Here is a 17,520-nt window from a genome sequence, read left to right as displayed (position 1 = left end):
AATGAAGAGTTGGCTCCCATTTTCCATGCCTGTCAGAATTTTCAGGTCTCATGCATATTAAGCACCATTTCCTTTGGTGAGTTGGATGATCTCTAGCCTACTCCAACTTTATTCCTATGGAAGAAAAATCACAAAGTGCTTAGCAGGTCACGTTAGCCTGGAAAAGGCGCAGGAGTTTGTGGTTTCTGTAGGTGATGGCACTGAAGGGAACCTTGCTACATCCCATCACATGTGACTATAGCACTCAGTACCTTGCTGTTCCTTTCTGGCCACTGAAAAGATGTCTCCAGCTTACGTGTTGTTGCTATGGAGCAAGCTAAAGGACTCAAGTATAGCCCTAAGTCATTAAAAAAAAATAAAATATTCTTTTTTAGAGTTGTGTGCTCAGTACAGTACTAAAAACCAACTGATTTCTACCTCTACCAAAAGTACATGTATAGGGAAACCATGAATGCTGACCATTTGTCTGCACACATTATTTCAGTGCAAACCTATAATAAAGATAAATTGCTTCCTCTATTGGGCTGCTGTTAAAAATGTTTTTCTGTCATTTGCACCATGTGAGGGCTTTTGGGCTGATCACAGGCTGCCTTCTCTTCCAGAGATCATCACCTCTGAGCGGGATGGCTGGCACTTTCTGTCGTCTCCTTGCTGGCCGTACAACTGCTGCACTCTTCGCAGCGGCTGGCACGGGGGTGCTCACCACCGGGTACCTCCTCAACCAGCAAAATTTGAAGGCTGCTGTTCAAGAGAAGCGGAAGCTTTTCCCTCCCAGGTGGGCGCTTTGGGCTAGGTGTCACGTTGGGCACCATGCAGGAGGAGTCCTCGTGCAGCCACCCGGTCTGTGTGTCCAAGGAACGGTGATGACCTGACAAACAGCACCCTTTGCTGGTCACCCCAGTTTTAGGTAGCACCAACAGTGGCTCTCAAGACCAGAAAGCAGGGGTGTGTGATAGTATCAACACTCAAAAAACCTCAAACAATGGCAAGCCTAAATAAGGCTTCAAGCTTTTGGCAAAGCACTAAATTAGTCCTTATTTTATCTCATCAGTTGTCGAATGCTTTGCAGCACCGACGGGACTGGCTGACTGTACAGACTCTACCATTGGGAACTGTGAACGTATTTTCACTATGCAAGTAACAAAGAAATCTCCTGTGTAACTACTGTACTTGAAATATTTCTAATTCTGTTACAAACTGGTTCCTTATTATTAGAAACTAACTACAGACCTTCTGTGTAGGTTGATGTTGCTGGCCATACTTGTGAGAAACAACGTGGATCAGGCGTTGGCAGACTGTAGTGAAAAACACCTTAGTTAAAATTCTTATAGAAATAATAATGTTGTGCATAAGGCAAATTGTTACAAGGTAGATGGGGTCTCACTCGATTGCAAAAATGTCTTCCTAAAGCATATTGTCATTTTCCCTGGCTGGAATATGATGCAGCTGCATGTAAGTAATAATAATGCCATTACAATGCCAGGTATTACGGATAAGTTAACTTCCGCACTGACATAGACCAGACAGCCCCACTCATGCCCATCACTGACAAGCTGCGAGAGCACCTTGGCTCAGAATTGCAAACCTTTCTTCAGCTACATTTAGTTCCCTTCCTACTCAACAAAACAATGTTATAGCTTGTTTATTTCTGACTAGGAGTGTCTCAACAGAGACTTGATGGGATTCAATACACTTTCAAAGCTCACTGGGATTCACTTTCCTGGATGCCCCAGGTAGAAGAAGGATGCAATTGCCAGTGTGGTTGCCCATCCAAGCACAGTCTGGGGTATTTGGAGTGTCCTGAATGTTCCTCCCCTCCTAAAATTTGATGCAATGTATAAACTAAGAACTAATTATGCTTTTAAACCATGCTGTGTGCTCCGTATCTCATGATCCCTTTAATACATCCGTAAGTTATCAAGGATCACTGTTTAAATTTTTGGTGTTAATTGCTTGTTTATTTGCTTTTTTTCTCTTCAGCGCCGACTATCCGGATCTTCGCAAACACAACAACTGCATGGCTGAGTGCCTCACTCCAGCCATTTATGCTAAGCTAAGGGACAAGATGACTCCCAATGGCTACACCCTGGACCAGTGCATCCAAACTGGGGTGGACAATCCTGGCCATCCTTTCATTAAAACTGTGGGCATGGTGGCAGGTGATGAAGAATCCTACGAGGTAAAATATTTTCATAACACTATCACATTTGTTTCTTTTTTTTTTTAATGCTGTAGTTCCCAAGAGCTCATTAGATGAACTGGCAGGGTATGTGCTCCTGAGATAAATAGAATGCCAGAGAGTATATCTGTAGCATGCCATGTGCATAAAGACAGTGTTTTCCCTACTCTTCCACATTAGGAAATGTGCGGACATGAGGCATTGCTACAGGTACCCTCTCTATTGCAGTCAAAGCTAATAAAATGCAGCTGCTTGGGAGCAATACTCTACCTGCCTCTAGCAACTGCCCTCCTTCCTACTACTAAACTTAGTTTGTGGGAAAACTATGCAACCCTGAGACACACAAAATGAAGGTAATGTGGAAACTGCATTGTGGAACAGCTGAGGTAGAAATGAAATTAAAACATCTGGGAACTGCCAGACACCTTTAAGCTACAGCTATTGGATCATGACAAAAGCATAAAATAGACAGCATTAGGATGAATAGGGTTATTTAATTCCAAAATATTAAGAAGATAAGGGAAAAAGAAAATCCTTGTTTGAAAATTCTTTGTTTTTATTGAAGTCAATTGTCTCCTTCCTTCAGTCTACCGCACTATGTTACCTGTTATAATACAGTTTCTTAACAGCAGCCTAAATGCTGGGCTGCTGAGTCTGGGCTGGGACATCTGGCATTCTGGGTCATCAGCTCCTGTGGTTCAGTTTTCTCCTTTAGATGTGGTGACTGCCCTGAAAAACTTCCAGGGTTACTGCTCCAAGACTGAATGGAGGTGTGGTTGTGGCCACTGCTGATACACACGAGCCAAGGGGCTCTAATGAGGACCATGGTATCACTGCACGAGCAGGAGGCAAGCTGTCAAGAGACTCTGTGTGTTCTGGTTGGTAATGCATCCTGAAACCCAGTCTGGTTGCCACCATGTCCAGTGCCTGCCCGTGGCATCTAGAGTAGGCTTGTAACTTAACTAATGTGCAGTTGCACCTTCATTTTGCTGTGAGGATGAGCAACCACTGTAGAGCACTGTCTAGGTCGAAATGACCCTTTCCTTTCATATTTACCTTTGTCAGCATTTGCAAAGCCCCCTTTTTGCCTGTCACCCAGGGTCCCATGTCAGGGGGGTTCTCCTGTGTCTGAGGCTGGCGCGTTTAACTGTTTCTGTGATGCTGCAGACTCATTCTAAATTCTCTTGGCTCCACAGGTGTTTGCTGAGATTTTTGACCCTGTCATTAAAGCGAGACATAATGGCTATGATCCACGCACAATGAAGCATCACACTGACCTGGATGCATCCAAGGTAGGACTGAAATAAAATGATGAGGAAATAAAGGTTTAGGACTGCTTCTTACAATTACAGTAGTGTATGTTGTAGTTCTTATTTGATGCCTAATGTTTCCTTCATTGTTCCACTGCTCTGTGATTCAGCATCTTTTTGGGGTTTCCCCTTTCAAAAGATCTTCCATACCTGGCCTCCTGGCCCCTCCATGGTGGGGCCATAAAGGACCAGCTGGTTACTCCACCACATCCTTTCAGCCAAAGAAACTAATCGTTCATAAAACATCCTCCTAGTGTCTGAAGCGTTGAGGGGCTCGTGGTACCCTGAGTATTAGTGATATCATGGGAAAGTTGAGATCCTCGGGCAGAAAAATGTCCCTCTTTCTGTAGAATGGCATTTTTCCTTCAGTGGTGGAGTACAAAATGAGGCACTGTGTGTGAATTAAAAAGTAAAATAAAATTTTTTCCTCAGATCACCCATGGTCAGTTTGATGAGCGCTACGTCCTCTCATCACGTGTGCGCACTGGACGTAGCATCCGTGGCCTCAGCCTTCCTCCTGCCTGCACCAGAGCAGAGAGGAGAGAGGTGGAAAATGTTGTGGTCACCGCCCTCGCTGGGCTGAAAGGAGACCTTTCTGGAAAGTACTACAGCTTGACCAACATGTCCGAGAGGGATCAGCAGCAGCTTATTGATGTAAGTATAGCTCTGGTACTGACACCGTCTTCTCTTACCCTCGTTTATTTTTATCCTTCACTTTCCTTTGGGGTATATAGTTTCCTGTGTAGCTAAGGACAATAATCAGTGTTAACTCAGTAATTAATGGCCCAGCAATATTGTTAACGTAATGGTAAATTTTCCAGCATTTGTGTTTTGGCAAAAATACATACTATCCAGGTCCAACATGTGGAATTCCAGGTATTCCAGATAGCAAGCTCTGTGTCAAATCAAATATGCATGGCTACTTCCACCTTTTTATGGACAAAAAATGAGTAAATTCTGGAGTTTTTATTGGTCGTTTCCTTGAGCAAAGATTGATATTTTCCATATTAATAACCATACTAACTAAAAATGTTATCTACTACTTTGAGATGAACATTGCATATTATCTGTAGTCTAGACTGCTGGAGGGAGTACTTTTGGTTATAATTTCTTTATGTCAAAACTACATAAATTCTAATTTCCCCAGAATGCTGGTAGTCAACTGCACCCCACTGACCTTTTCCCAGTCCTGGAACTGTGTTCAAGGACCTAAAGGATCAGGTCCATAACAATAGTTTTGTCATGCAGATGGAAAAACAAGGATTTTCACCATGGATTTTGTCTCAGCATGTCATTGTTCAGTTACTGCAGAGAGTAGTTTGAGATAAACAAGGTGTCCAAAGTGCTTACCTGGCAAAAATGGGCAACAGGAAACTATCCTGAAAATCCATAACAATGATTCATGTTTGGACTGTAGAAACTACAAAAATCTAAAAGACTGTTTTTGTTTGTTTGTTTGTTTGTTTGTTTGTTTTAAAAAAAGAACACTGAATGTCCATTTTAAAATATTCAAAAGAAGGGTTGTACCCTGGTAACTATATTCACAACACAGTAATTCATAACATCAACCAAAAGGCAGTTGATGAAGTAACATAACTATTTAAAACCATGCAACTAGGTGTTATGACATGAATTAACCAGGAGTTAAGAACGGATGTAAGGTCAATAACTTTTTTAATTGAGTGTCCTTGTTATTACATCTATGGACAAAATGTTGGTTATCATTTTAGATTACCAATGTATATTTATAAAATTCAGGGCACTGAGTGTTGTAACCCCAGATTCCATCATTTACTCATACCATTGCTTGCTCCATTCAGTGTTTTAGGACTTCAGAACTCCAAGGTTTCTTAGGGCTTGCTGCCAGCCTTTAACAGGCACTGTTCAATCTCTGTAGGATCAAATCAGTGACAGCTGAAAGGTAGGTACTCAGCACTGAAGGACATCAGCATATTGATGATTGGGCCCTTATGCACATAATGGAAAGTAATGGTGCTCAGTTTTTTCTTGCAAAAGGAGGAATTTTCCTCCCAAACAAAAGGACACAGTAGAGCAAACCAATGAAAGTAATTTTGTGTCCCTGTGGTGAGCAAAGAGAACCCTATGTCTTTTTTTCCTGCATGGCTGGGGTTCTGGCTGCATCATGCCCATCACATGGTATTCAGAGATGAAAGTCTTAAATACTCCACTGATGAAGAAAAGAAAGTAAGGAAAAGTAAAGCTTATCAGCTTCTCCACCATGTCATATTTATTCAGGATAGCTTGTCTCACTGTTCTTAATTAAAGTCTAGGGGAAGAAGAAGAAAAAATATTAACAGTATTTGATATGGCAGTGTTTGAGGAATTAAGAACTAATAATTTTTAAGCAAATGAAAATCTTGCTTTGAAAAAAAAAAAAGAAATATTGCTCAGTTAAAAAAGCAAAGCTAAATGATTTGAAATGTGGCAAGTCGGTGGCACACCAATTATTAACATTTATTAACTCAGAAATGGCATCACTGCTGAGGAGTGGAACAAATCCATGATGCCAAAGGGCAAACCCAGCATGGGCATAATTCCTACCCCGACTTCCTGCTCTGAATACACTGCTAAACCCTTGTGCTGCAGAGATCTCACTGCAGACCTAGCACTGGGTATTCTGCAGCCTTTAAAGACTGTTGCCTTCTCCTACAATGAAATTCATCTGTATGCAGAGAGCATCTCTGGTTCCAGCCATCCATCCTTGCAGAGTTTTCTCTGCCATTTGTGTGTGTTAGGTCCCACCTCCCACTCCTCCCTGCGCTTGAAAAGTGTTTTCTGGCAAAACACTGTCAGATTACCAATGCCAGTGAGAACCTGCAAGATTCAGGCAAATTGCTGGGTAATGTGCTTTTAGTTTCCAGAAGGAACCAGGTTCACAGAATGCACCATGTGATTTACTTGTACATTGATTGCTTTCATGCAAAATGCATTGAGACAGCGTGATACTGAATAAACTTCAATAATTTTATTTTATTTTTATTTTTTTCTCTTTCTCTTTCTCTTTGGCCCCATTTTGGTGTGCAGGATCATTTTCTCTTTGACAAGCCAGTGTCTCCTTTGCTAACATGTGCTGGGATGGCTCGTGACTGGCCAGATGCCAGAGGAATCTGGTATGTTGTGTGGCATGCAGAAGTGTGTGTTGCATTTTAAGGATTGTATTACTAGTCTCCTTGCTTGTCCTAACGTTGCAGTCACTTTGTCCTGATACTCACGGCAATCTCAGTTTGCTTTTAAAAGATGGTAATACAGCTGCAGGACCCTGTATCACAGACTCCTGTCCCCCCTCCTTGCTCCCCAACCTAAAAAAGTAACTCCCTCCAAATAAACTGGACAAAGATAAGATACAGCAGAAGCTGAATTTCCCATTTTATTCTAGGTCTGTTTTCTTCTATCACAACACACTTGATGTATTTTGTGCCCAAACAGAATATATTCTAGGGAGACAATGGGAAGAATAGACCCCAAATCTGTGCACACTAGAAGATAATAGTGGGAGCCTGGGCAGTGTATTACATCTACATCCATCCTAGTATATATAGAGAGAATACTGGATGTTTTAATTTTGAAAAATTAGGCAAAAAGGACTCATCTTCTTGTTCTAGGCAGGTTCGGGGTCTTTCAAAGAGGTTTGATCTTTATGTGGTGAAAAAAAAATCTGTTCTCCAAGCAAAACTGGCTGGTGTTCAGAAGCACATCCAGTGTTACTGTAACAAGCTAAAGCTGCTTTCTGTTGGGGAGCAGGCACTATGAAACCTGACCACCCATGAAACCTGATGACCTGCGGGAAATCACAAGGATTTTTTATTTCAAGGAACTTCATCTTGGTTTCCTGGTCTCCATTTATATCTGAGGAAGAGGTTTGCTCTAGGAAAATGATAAATTTGAGGTAGTTTCTACAAACAAAAAGAAAAAATACCAACAATGTAGATACTACCCAGTGATCTGAATACAACAGACCTGTGATTGGAAAGTATTTCAGTGAGCCAAATTGGGAAACACACCCTTCTTCTGCAAGAAACTGTTGTCTAGAGGCATTCATAATCTGGCATTTGTTTTTCTTAGAAAGCTTGGGATCCTGTCCTTGTTTTGGGCTGCAGGAATATTCCCCCTAAGCTCTGCAGCAGTGAAGGCATGGTTGAAAGCCACCCACCCCACAGCAATGGGAAGAGGTCACTAATTAAAGGGGAGCTGTGTAAGGCTGACATCAGCCTCTTTAAAAAAGCCTACCCTAAGTATTAGTATGTGACTGAAAATTAAGTTGCTGGGCCTCGGGTGACTCTAATGTCAGGGCACAGGATGTTCACACCTGATCAGCTTTATGTTGGCAGAAGACAAGCTCATAGTCAGGCCTAGTGAACCTCATCTTCCAAATTTCATGTGTTTCAACCTTTCTGATATTCCGGTATTTGTACAAATGAGTTTGATCATACCAATCAGCTCGTACCTGCTGCAAGAGATGTGGTAGTGAAAGACAGAGAAAGTAGAGGAAAGCGAGGAAAAGTCACCTCAGGTTTGACCCTGCACTTCACAAACCTAGACACAAGGGATCTGTTTGAAGCATGAGTGGGTAACTTCAGGCATCTGTAGCTTGACTGACAAGCCAGCATCTGCAATGCAGTGTCCGCATGTCCAACATGTATCTTGACTGACGCAGCCATCCAGTGCAACCAAGAGACACAGTGGGCTCTGGGATTTGATTCAGAGAACACAACAAAGTGAGTACATAGTGCTATGCCCCCAGCAGCACGTAAATGTCAGGGTTTTTTCCTAGCTGTGCAGTTTTCTATGATTGAAAAGAAAATGTCCCCACTGATGGCAGATGCAGGGCTGGTCTTCTCCCCTTGCACTCGAGCTGGAGTGCACACATTCCTCCTGGCTCATCCCTAACTCTTCATAACAATGTCATGTTGCTGCAGTTAGCCACCCCACAGTCTCAAAAGTCTGTGATAAAGCTGAGGATAGTGAGAATTATTTTTCAGTCTCATACTTTAAAGACACTTCTCTCCTTTCAACCAGGCATAACAATGACAAGACATTTCTCATCTGGATTAATGAAGAGGACCACACCAGGGTGATCTCCATGGAGAAGGGTGGCAACATGAAACGGGTGTTTGAAAGATTTTGCCGTGGCTTAAAAGAGGTAGTAACTCAATGAGTTTGTTTTTCCTGCCTGTGTGTTGTGGGGCTGTTGTCAGCACCGCTTACCGTGGTTCACACTAATCTGGCATCTCCAGGAGCAACAAAATGAAGTAACACCAGTCCAAACAGCAACCCACACTAGTGCAGCTAAAGAAAGATGCAAAGGCAAATTGCTAGCTGAGCTGTAGGGAATAAATATATGAATAGAATAGAATAGAATAGAATAGAATAGAATAGAATAGAATAGAATAGAATAGAAAAATAAAATTGAATAATAAAATGTATTTGTAGCTTTTGTATTACAGTCTCCGGCATGGGCTGGCTAAAGAAATATCCCTTCTTCACCACTTTGTGCCTGCAAGCTGTGGGAAATAATAAATTAAGCATTTTAAGATACAAAACCCTGTAGCCATAGCTCCTATATTTCATTCTGGTCTAGCTACTCCTAAAGACCAAAACAGCCTTTGTGGGTGGCATGTGGGCTACAGCAGTTTTGTCCAGACAGTCCAGGTGTGGCTGCAAGATGGCCATGTTACTTAGCCCCCTGTATTGCCCTGGCACAGGAAAAAAAAAATATTTTAGCAGAGAAGGATTATTTTACTTTGCCCCACATGCAGTATAGCAAAAAAGGTGCAGTGGGACAGGTGACATGGCAGAAAGCTCTTCTCCACCGTCCCTGTCCATATAATTCCTGGATGGATGGCCATAGCATACAAAGCCCTATTGGTTAAGCTATGTAAGGTTGAAATTGGCTGAAAATTGTCTCCAAGACTGTAAGAATAATGTTCTATAAAACAATTATTTCTCCCCATTGGGATCGCTAGTACATTCACTTCATCTGAACTGTGGAGGAACAGCATTTGTCTCCATCACACTGCTGTTGTTCCTGGGCATGGAGATACATTTTGGGCCAGCCTTGAACAGCTTCTTTCACTTCCCTCACCTTTGCAAAGCAGCTTCTCTGGCCTTCCAGAGGCACCCCTGCCTCAGAAAATTTCCTGCACCTGTAGAGCTGATACAGCTGTGCATCCTTTCTGTACCATTCACAGACCCCAGCACAGGCATCCTTGGGAAAGCTGGAGTGTGTAGTGAATTTGGGAATCTGGCAAAATGAAGCCACCTAATGGATGCTTCTTTGGCACTGGGGTGGTTCACCAAGATCTGTTAGGTTGCCAAGGCATATTCGTGAGACTGAACAGTCTACAGGGGGGTGACATGGCTTGGTGACATGGCTTGTGGATGCTGCTGCCAGCTTTGCATCTGCTACTATGCTTAGTTCAGATTGAACAGAAGTTTCTCATGGACCTGGCCAAAAGAAGTGGTCAGACAGTGATCAGAGCAGGTGTCTGAGGCAGCAGATGTGGTCTGTTCCTTACCCCCAACTCTGGTGTCTGCACACAATACACAATTGATAAAATAGAAGGTTTAGCTTGGAAAAGACCTCCATGATCATCAAGTCCAACATCCTACATCTCATGCAGAACACAGCATCTTCCATCTGTACTCTTGTCCACCACTGATCCACAGCTACATGCATAATTGCATTCATGACAGAAGGCTTCTTACTGAATCAAGACCATTCCCATTAAAATATTACTTAAAAAAAAGTCTACATACAGTCTCATTTGTTTTTAAGACCCTGAGATCCAGAAAGGTGGGTCTATAACCAGAAAATCAAGCTAAAACTTCTGAAAACCTCTGAGGATGAAGGAATTGACCAGCATCCTTCTGCAGAACAGAATTACCCTCCTACACTGTGGAGTTCTCATAAACATGAGCTGGTGTACATATATAATTCTCCTCTGGAAGAGGAGAACTGAACTGGGATTGTTTGGGGATTGCAGATTTCAGCCCAGGAGGTTTAGCTGAGTGGATAGAGTTGACCTACTTAAAGGTTGTTGAACCCATGTGATTTTTCTGAGGATAATTATTTCAGTCTACTTTCTGATCTGGTTGGAGATCTACTAACAAAAAGCATTATATGTAAGCTGTGTAGTCTTATAATGGAAGTATGGCTGTTAAATTTAGGCATTTTGAAATCAAGAGTCCTCCCCCTAAGAATAATGGCATCACCATGAAAATGATGTAAAACTCACCTTTAGTTGCTTTATTTTATTTTATTTTATTTTATTTTATTTTATTTTATTTTATTTTATTTTATTTTATTTTATTTTATTTTATTTTATTTTATTTTATTTATTTTATTTTATTTTATTTTATTTTATTTTATTTTATTTTATTTTATTTTATTTTAATTTCATTTCATTTTATTTTATTTTATTTTATTTTATTTTATTTATTTCATTTCATTTCATTTCATTTCATTTCATTTCATTTCATTTCATTTCATTTATTTTATTTTTTTCTGTTCTGTAGTGCTTGAGGCTTTGTGGCTTGTGCTCTGCAACCTTGCTCCAAAAATGTGGAGGTTAGAAATGCATCACAGAAGCCATAGTGCCATCTTGAATGTATGACTGCAAGGGCTGTACCAAACCACCATAACAGGGAGTTTTGTAATACAGTGACAAAGAGTCCACGAGCTACTGATAGTGAGAAAATGATGAATAAATCCTTGCAATATCCAGTAGGGGCCTTGGTGCCTGGTGAATGCAAAAGTTCACACCAGAGACAAACCAGACTGTACTCAGGTGTGTATTTATGCAGTTCCCTTGGCATCAGTGGAGTTCATCATCAATGCAGGCACAGGGTGAGAAGAGTCTGAGCTATAAGCAAGTGTCTTGAAATGAGACATGTATACAACTCTATCTTTTCACTTTCTTTTTTTTTTTGCCTTCACAGGTTGAAAGATTAATTAAAGAGAGGGGCTGGGAGTTCATGTGGAATGAACGCCTCGGGTATGTTCTGACTTGTCCTTCCAACCTGGGAACTGGTTTACGCGCTGGAGTCCATGTTAAGCTTCCCAAGCTTAGCAAGGTACGTACATTGTGTATAAGGCCAGTGACATAAGTCAGCTCCTCTGATTTATAGAGGAACAAATTATTTGTAAAGGAACAAATGAAAAACAACAGCTCACAGAGACTGCACATCATCATCATGTGTAACAAGGTCCCAGGGATAATGCAGGACTAATTAAGTGACCTTTTATTCTGCAAATTATTGTATTTGTTATGGAAATTAATCTACTCATCAGACAGCCACCACGACAGGCTGTAATCCAAGGACTGAGAAAACTACCCACCTCTGCCAGTACTTCTGGAGATGCTATTATGTCACAGATACTATTACAAGGATTCAGCTCATTACACAGGTTAAAAGGCTGTAAAAACAAGCCTGTTTATTCTTTTAGGATCCTAGGTTTCCAAAAATCCTGGAGAACCTGAGGCTGCAAAAGCGTGGCACTGGTGGAGTGGACACAGCAGCTGTAGCAGATGTGTACGATATCTCCAACCTGGACCGCATGGGTCGCTCAGAGGTAACCTTTTAATATATATATATATATATATATATATATATATATATTTTTTTTTTTTTTAACACAGATTTGTACTGTTATGAGCCAGTCTCCCTCCATCTGGGTTCACTCTGGCCTTAGAGTCACCATCAGCCTCAGTGGAGCTATGGCAATTTCCATTTCCTGGCCCATTGGAAATGCTTACACAGCAAAAAATTACAAACACGCATTATGTGCTTGCCATTCTTGTTACGGCAATGCAAGGGGCAGGGAGGGAAAAGCCCTAACCATGCTCCAGTAATGTGAACTACTGCAAAATGTCAGGGAAAGAAGTAGAGATTGTGTCCTAACCCACCCAGAGAATTTGGCACTGACAGCAAGACTGGGTCAATGTGTTGTTTTACTTTCAGCATTCAGTCCTGTGCATTCTCCACAGTACGAGAACAGGATGAGTTCAGTCCTTTCACTCCAGAATAATGGAGAAATTTTGGTACCTTCCCATGTGTTGCACTGAGCAGAGGACACAAGAGAGCTGTGTTTTGATAAGGGCAAGGATTTAATTGTCAGCTCTGAGTTCTCCCTGTTTGGCTGTAGGCCGTGATGAGATGGATTCATCTCTGGCACTTCTTTTGAAGTTATTTCAGTTTGAATGTGTATTTGTTGAGCCAGAAATTGGAAATGACCATACAGCCCAGTGGTGAAGCTGCTCTCCAGGGAGACTAAGGTCCCAAACCTCATTTCAGTTTCACAGTTGAGTATTTTACAAAGAAGAAAAGGACCTTAGAGCAATTTTGCTGGAGGATGGGGAAGAAACAACAGTGGCTGAGTTACAGCCTCATTCCACTAGCTCTTCCTGAGCCAAATCCTTATTCCAGGTAATAGGCTGTAAGCCATGTCACACATCTACAGCTTCACAGATGCATTCACCCTTTGCTGCATCAAGAACAATGATATAAAAATTAACCTTCCAAGGCCCTGTAAGTCCAGTGATTTGAGCTCTCTTTCAGTAGATAGAAGACAGAGGTTCAAATCTTCTGCCAAACCTGTATTTCGTCCCCTAGGTTAGCGCTGCAGTGCCTCAGATGTGCCCAACTGGGCAAGCCCTAGTGGGACAGGTACCTCCTGAAGACCCTTTCTCCATGAACAACACCAAGCACAACCTGGGCTTAGTAGCCAACCTGCTCGTACATGTCAGGATTTGAATTGCTGCCTGCTCACCCTTCTAAATTACCTCGGGGGCTTTGCTGCAAGTTACAGCTCCATTGCAAAGAATGGTGTGTGGTCCAGGTGTGTTTTCCCAGACAAGCACAGCACTGAGAGGCTTTGAGAGTCTATATATGGATGCCATTTAGCACTGTTGTTGCAGCGCAACACCTGCATTCAGCCTGATACTTGGTAGGCATTCATAACACAAATACAATCCTGGCATAGTGCACTTGGATTGCACCTGATTTCAAACAGTCAGCCGGCTGGCTTCCCCTTCTTGCTTGCCTTGCATTTTCAAAGGGACAGCGCCAGGCCAGGTTTTCTATGCTTTCTTACTTAACGCATGTCCTTAGATGTCTTCACAGTCAAGGGGTGTTAGGACAGGGCTTTGGAAACTTTAGGTTTCTGAGTTTGATGTAGGCAGCTGTTGACCCAGACATTTTCACATACAGAAGTGAAAAGCTATTAATCTCCATTGTTTTGAAAAACAGTATGCAGCAAATACATTTATTAATAACTGAAACACCACGATGTATGCTTTATACTAAAATAATGCTAACAATACAAAAGGATTACAAACCATAATTAATTAATGAGTTCTACTGTATAAACCCTCTATAAATTGTTCCTTATATGAAGACATCCACTGAAGTCAGTGATGCCTGGCTGAAGTCAGTATGGCAAATATTCAGAGAACTAAGCCAACAGAATTGATACTATCCATACCTTGAAGATTTTGAAATCTAAATAAGACAAGCCAAACTCAAGAGGATAGAAGTGTTTTATTAGGAGACATATTTTTTCAGTTTATAATAAAATAAATTCTATTATGTGGTAAATGTGATTGCAGAATTGAATTATGTTCCCAAAGGTGTAAGATAAAATTATTTGTATTTTTGTTTTGTTTCAGTTACTGGTCAATGCAAACATAATATGAAATTCCTGTTCTCCTGGAGGCTGCAAATTCAGGCCTCTGATTTCCCAACACAGCTGGTCTATAACAAACAATAAACTTCTAAGCCACTGAAATGTTTCATAGTAAAAACAAATCCCTTGAAAATCAGTGACTGTTACAATAAAGAGACAATGGGATTTAGTCTTTGATCCCAGTTTTAACAAACCAGTCATTAAAGGTTGCTAATGAACCATCTCATGAAAATTAAGAAAAAATCAGTGCTGTAGCTTACTGGCTACTGTGACACTGACAGTGCCACAGGGCTTGCAGCCCACAATTGTCACTGCCTGTGGAGAAAGTTTGATGGGAGCAAGGAATCTTGTACTCTTCAGCAATCTTGAAAAAGGTAACAAAAGCACCAATACACTCTGACATACGGAATTGCAAATTTTGGTGCTGCTCTGGGCCTGTAGATAATCCTCCTACCCCCCTCCCGAGTTTTCAGACATCAGCTGAAAACAAAGGAGTGGTAGATAAAGTAGAGCCAGTGAAGGTTTAGGATGATGGCCTCTCCCTCTGAAGTGTGGGTTCTGGGCATTTCTCTATTAACAGCATTATCTAAGGCTTTTATTTCCTTCCCCTCCCCCCCCCCCCCCCCCTTTTTTTTTTTCTCATCATAGGTGGAACTAGTCCAGATTGTCATTGATGGGGTCAATTATCTTGTTGACTGTGAGAAGAAACTGGAAAGAGGCCAGGACATCAAAGTGCCACCACCATTGCCACAGTTTGGCAGGAAGTGATCTGGCTGATGATGACTGGTAATTGACGGTAGATTTGGCTGTCCTTCTGACAGTCACACACTTCAGTATACCTCTGTATACATGTTCTGTGTAATAAACACTACCTGATACCTAATGTCTCTTCAGATGTCTGGTTGCACCAGCAGAATTTAGTTTTCATGCAGCTTTAGTAGGACACATCCAATATAGCCAACTTGGTGGTACACTCTTCTGTGTGGACTGCTTCCCCTTCTTTTCCTGGTTGGTGATAAGAAAAGTTCTACCCGAACAATGCAAAAACCACAAATCCTTAATTTGAGCCTGCATTTGCACTTATGACTGTACTTTTGAAATCTTGCATAATTACTTGATTTTCATTTGCAGACACACTTCTCTCCAGTGTCTGTCCAGGCAGCCAAAATCTGCCAGTCTGAAGAGCAGGTGCTGTGAAGCACTCATTTTTTCAGCTTTTTGCACCACAGAGCTCAATGCAGCAGGCAGCCACGTGTTGCTTCAGTCTCTGAAGCTGTGACCTGTCATTAGGAGCTCACTGCTGTCTCTGCTTGGGACCTGTCTTTTCTCTGTCTGGGACTAGTCTGCAGACAAACTTCTTGACCATGTCATCCCAAACCCTCAGCCTTTCTCAGTCCTGGAGAATTCGTCGGATCACTTCTCAGTTTAACCTCAGCCAGTACTTCTGGCCTGTGGCCATGGGTTGCAGTAAGCTGGCTCAAAAAAACAAAAACAAAACAAACAACAACAACAACAACAACAACAAAACACCAGGCAAAAAAAAAAAAATTGCTGATAATAAGCATCCAACACAAGCCTGCCAAGCATGGCCTGTTCTAGTCTTCTGCTGTAGCTTTCAGGTCCCAGGTAATGGGGACCAGGCTCCAGCTAAACATCACTGATTAAAATGCCTTAGGATGTACTGCCACCCAGAGTAAGATCCTCTCTGTGCTCACCACTATTTCTTTTTGAGAGCAGCTTGGTGAAAAGGACAAATAGCAAACCATTTCTATGCTTTTGTATGTATACAAATAGCATACAACGTCAACCTGCAGTAAAGCCCCTAAATTTTTTCATTGAGTCATGTCTGAAAAACTGAGACTGGAAAAGTAGGCCATAACCACTAAACTTTAAAAAGCGCAACTGGAAATTAATGGAGAACTAAAAGTTGACTTAGCAGTTCTTGGAAATCAACGTCATGGTGCACCTTTGCTTCTTGCTCAGGAGATCTTCTGCAAAAAACAGAGGTTGGGGCTTCTAAATGATTCATGTTTCTTCCTCATCTACACTACATGTATTCCCTAATGTTTTGCTATCATCTTTCTAAACATTGGTTAACAACAGCAAGTAATTCAGGGGAGGGGAAAGAGACTCCTATGGACTTCATATGGAAGGCAAACAGGTAAAACCGGAACAACTTCAGTGTTAGCTGTCCAAAACACTCGGATCAACACAAAATTCGACTGTGGGCCAAATGTGCTCACATTATATAGCCTCTACATTCCTTCCTGATTTGCAAACTGCTGATAGGCAGTGGCAGGAAATCCAGCTGGCAGCTATTTACTAGCAGCATTCCTGAGGGGTTGATACTGGAGATAATGGTACAGTTTTAATACCTTCAATAACAACCCGGATGATGGGGTGCATTAAACAGTCAGTGAGCCTGCTGCTGGTGCTAAATGAGAAGGAGCAGCTTGTATACTGGAACAGGCTGCTCTTTCAGAGGGAATTTGATTGTAGAAAATGGGCCGACAGAAATCTCATGAAGTTCAACACAGGCAATTGCGAAGTCCTGCACCTCAGACAGAATAACTCCATGCAACAGCACAAGCTGGAGCACAGCTGGGTGGAAAGCAGCTTTGCAAGGAATTAGGGTCCTGTGGACAGCAAATCAAGTATGCCAGCAGTATGCCCATACTGGGCTGTGTTACATGAGTGTAGGCAGGTTGAGGGACCTGATTATTTCCCCTGTTTGGTACTTATGTGACCACATCTAGTTTTGGGCTCCATTGTACAGGAAAGATTTGAACAAACTGCATCAAGTCCAGGTCAGGGCCACCAACAGAGTCAGGGTGCTGGAGCACATGATGTACACTGTGAGGCTGAGAAGAGAATGTAAAGAGTTTACAAGGAACAAAGAAGGGTGATTCAGGAGACGCCTTGCTGTCTCAGACTGCTTGTTCTCTAGTTGTTAAGACATGGAAGTTGCTGGGTGTTTGAGGCTGCTGAGCAAAGTTGTTTGACCGATAAATAGTTAGTGGAAAAGTACTGCTGTAGAGCAAATTAAGAAGGGAGCTTGTCCCCAATAAGATAGGGTTGAACTTACGTCATCAATAAAGTAGTAGCAGTTACTGATCCCTAAAAGAGCCCTGGTGTCTGTGTGGGCTTTATGTCACATTGTCCCATCCCTGGTTCTCAGGGCTTCTTCCTCTGCTGGGCCCTGCTGGTGCACGTGCTCCCCATGCCCAGGGCACCTCCTCTCCCTAACACACCCACAGAGGGAGCCATGCTTAAACAGAAAACCTGCTCTGTGGCTTCAGACCAAGAGGAGGACGTGCTGACTGGCA

General features: G+C 42.0%; 1 protein-coding gene across 1 annotated transcript; it reads left to right on the top strand.

The window, feature by feature from the left end:
- The first annotated feature begins 623 nt into the window (after positions 1 to 623).
- On the top strand, positions 624 to 14,962 carry CKMT2 (creatine kinase, mitochondrial 2). The gene is made up of 9 exons (XM_032206293.1): positions 624 to 775; positions 1,981 to 2,179; positions 3,376 to 3,471; positions 3,922 to 4,143; positions 6,535 to 6,620; positions 8,527 to 8,650; positions 11,449 to 11,583; positions 11,957 to 12,082; positions 14,843 to 14,962. Exons 1-9 carry the CDS (start codon positions 624 to 626, stop codon positions 14,960 to 14,962), a joined length of 1,260 nt encoding a protein of 419 aa, XP_032062184.1.
- The last annotated feature ends 2,558 nt before the right edge of the window (positions 14,963 to 17,520 follow it).

Source organism: Aythya fuligula, chromosome Z (assembly GCF_009819795.1).
Source record: "Aythya fuligula isolate bAytFul2 chromosome Z, bAytFul2.pri, whole genome shotgun sequence".
Classification (NCBI taxonomy): Eukaryota; Metazoa; Chordata; class Aves; order Anseriformes; family Anatidae; genus Aythya; species Aythya fuligula.
Note: the sequence above shows the minus strand (reverse complement) of the source record. Positions and strands in the feature narration are given on the sequence as shown.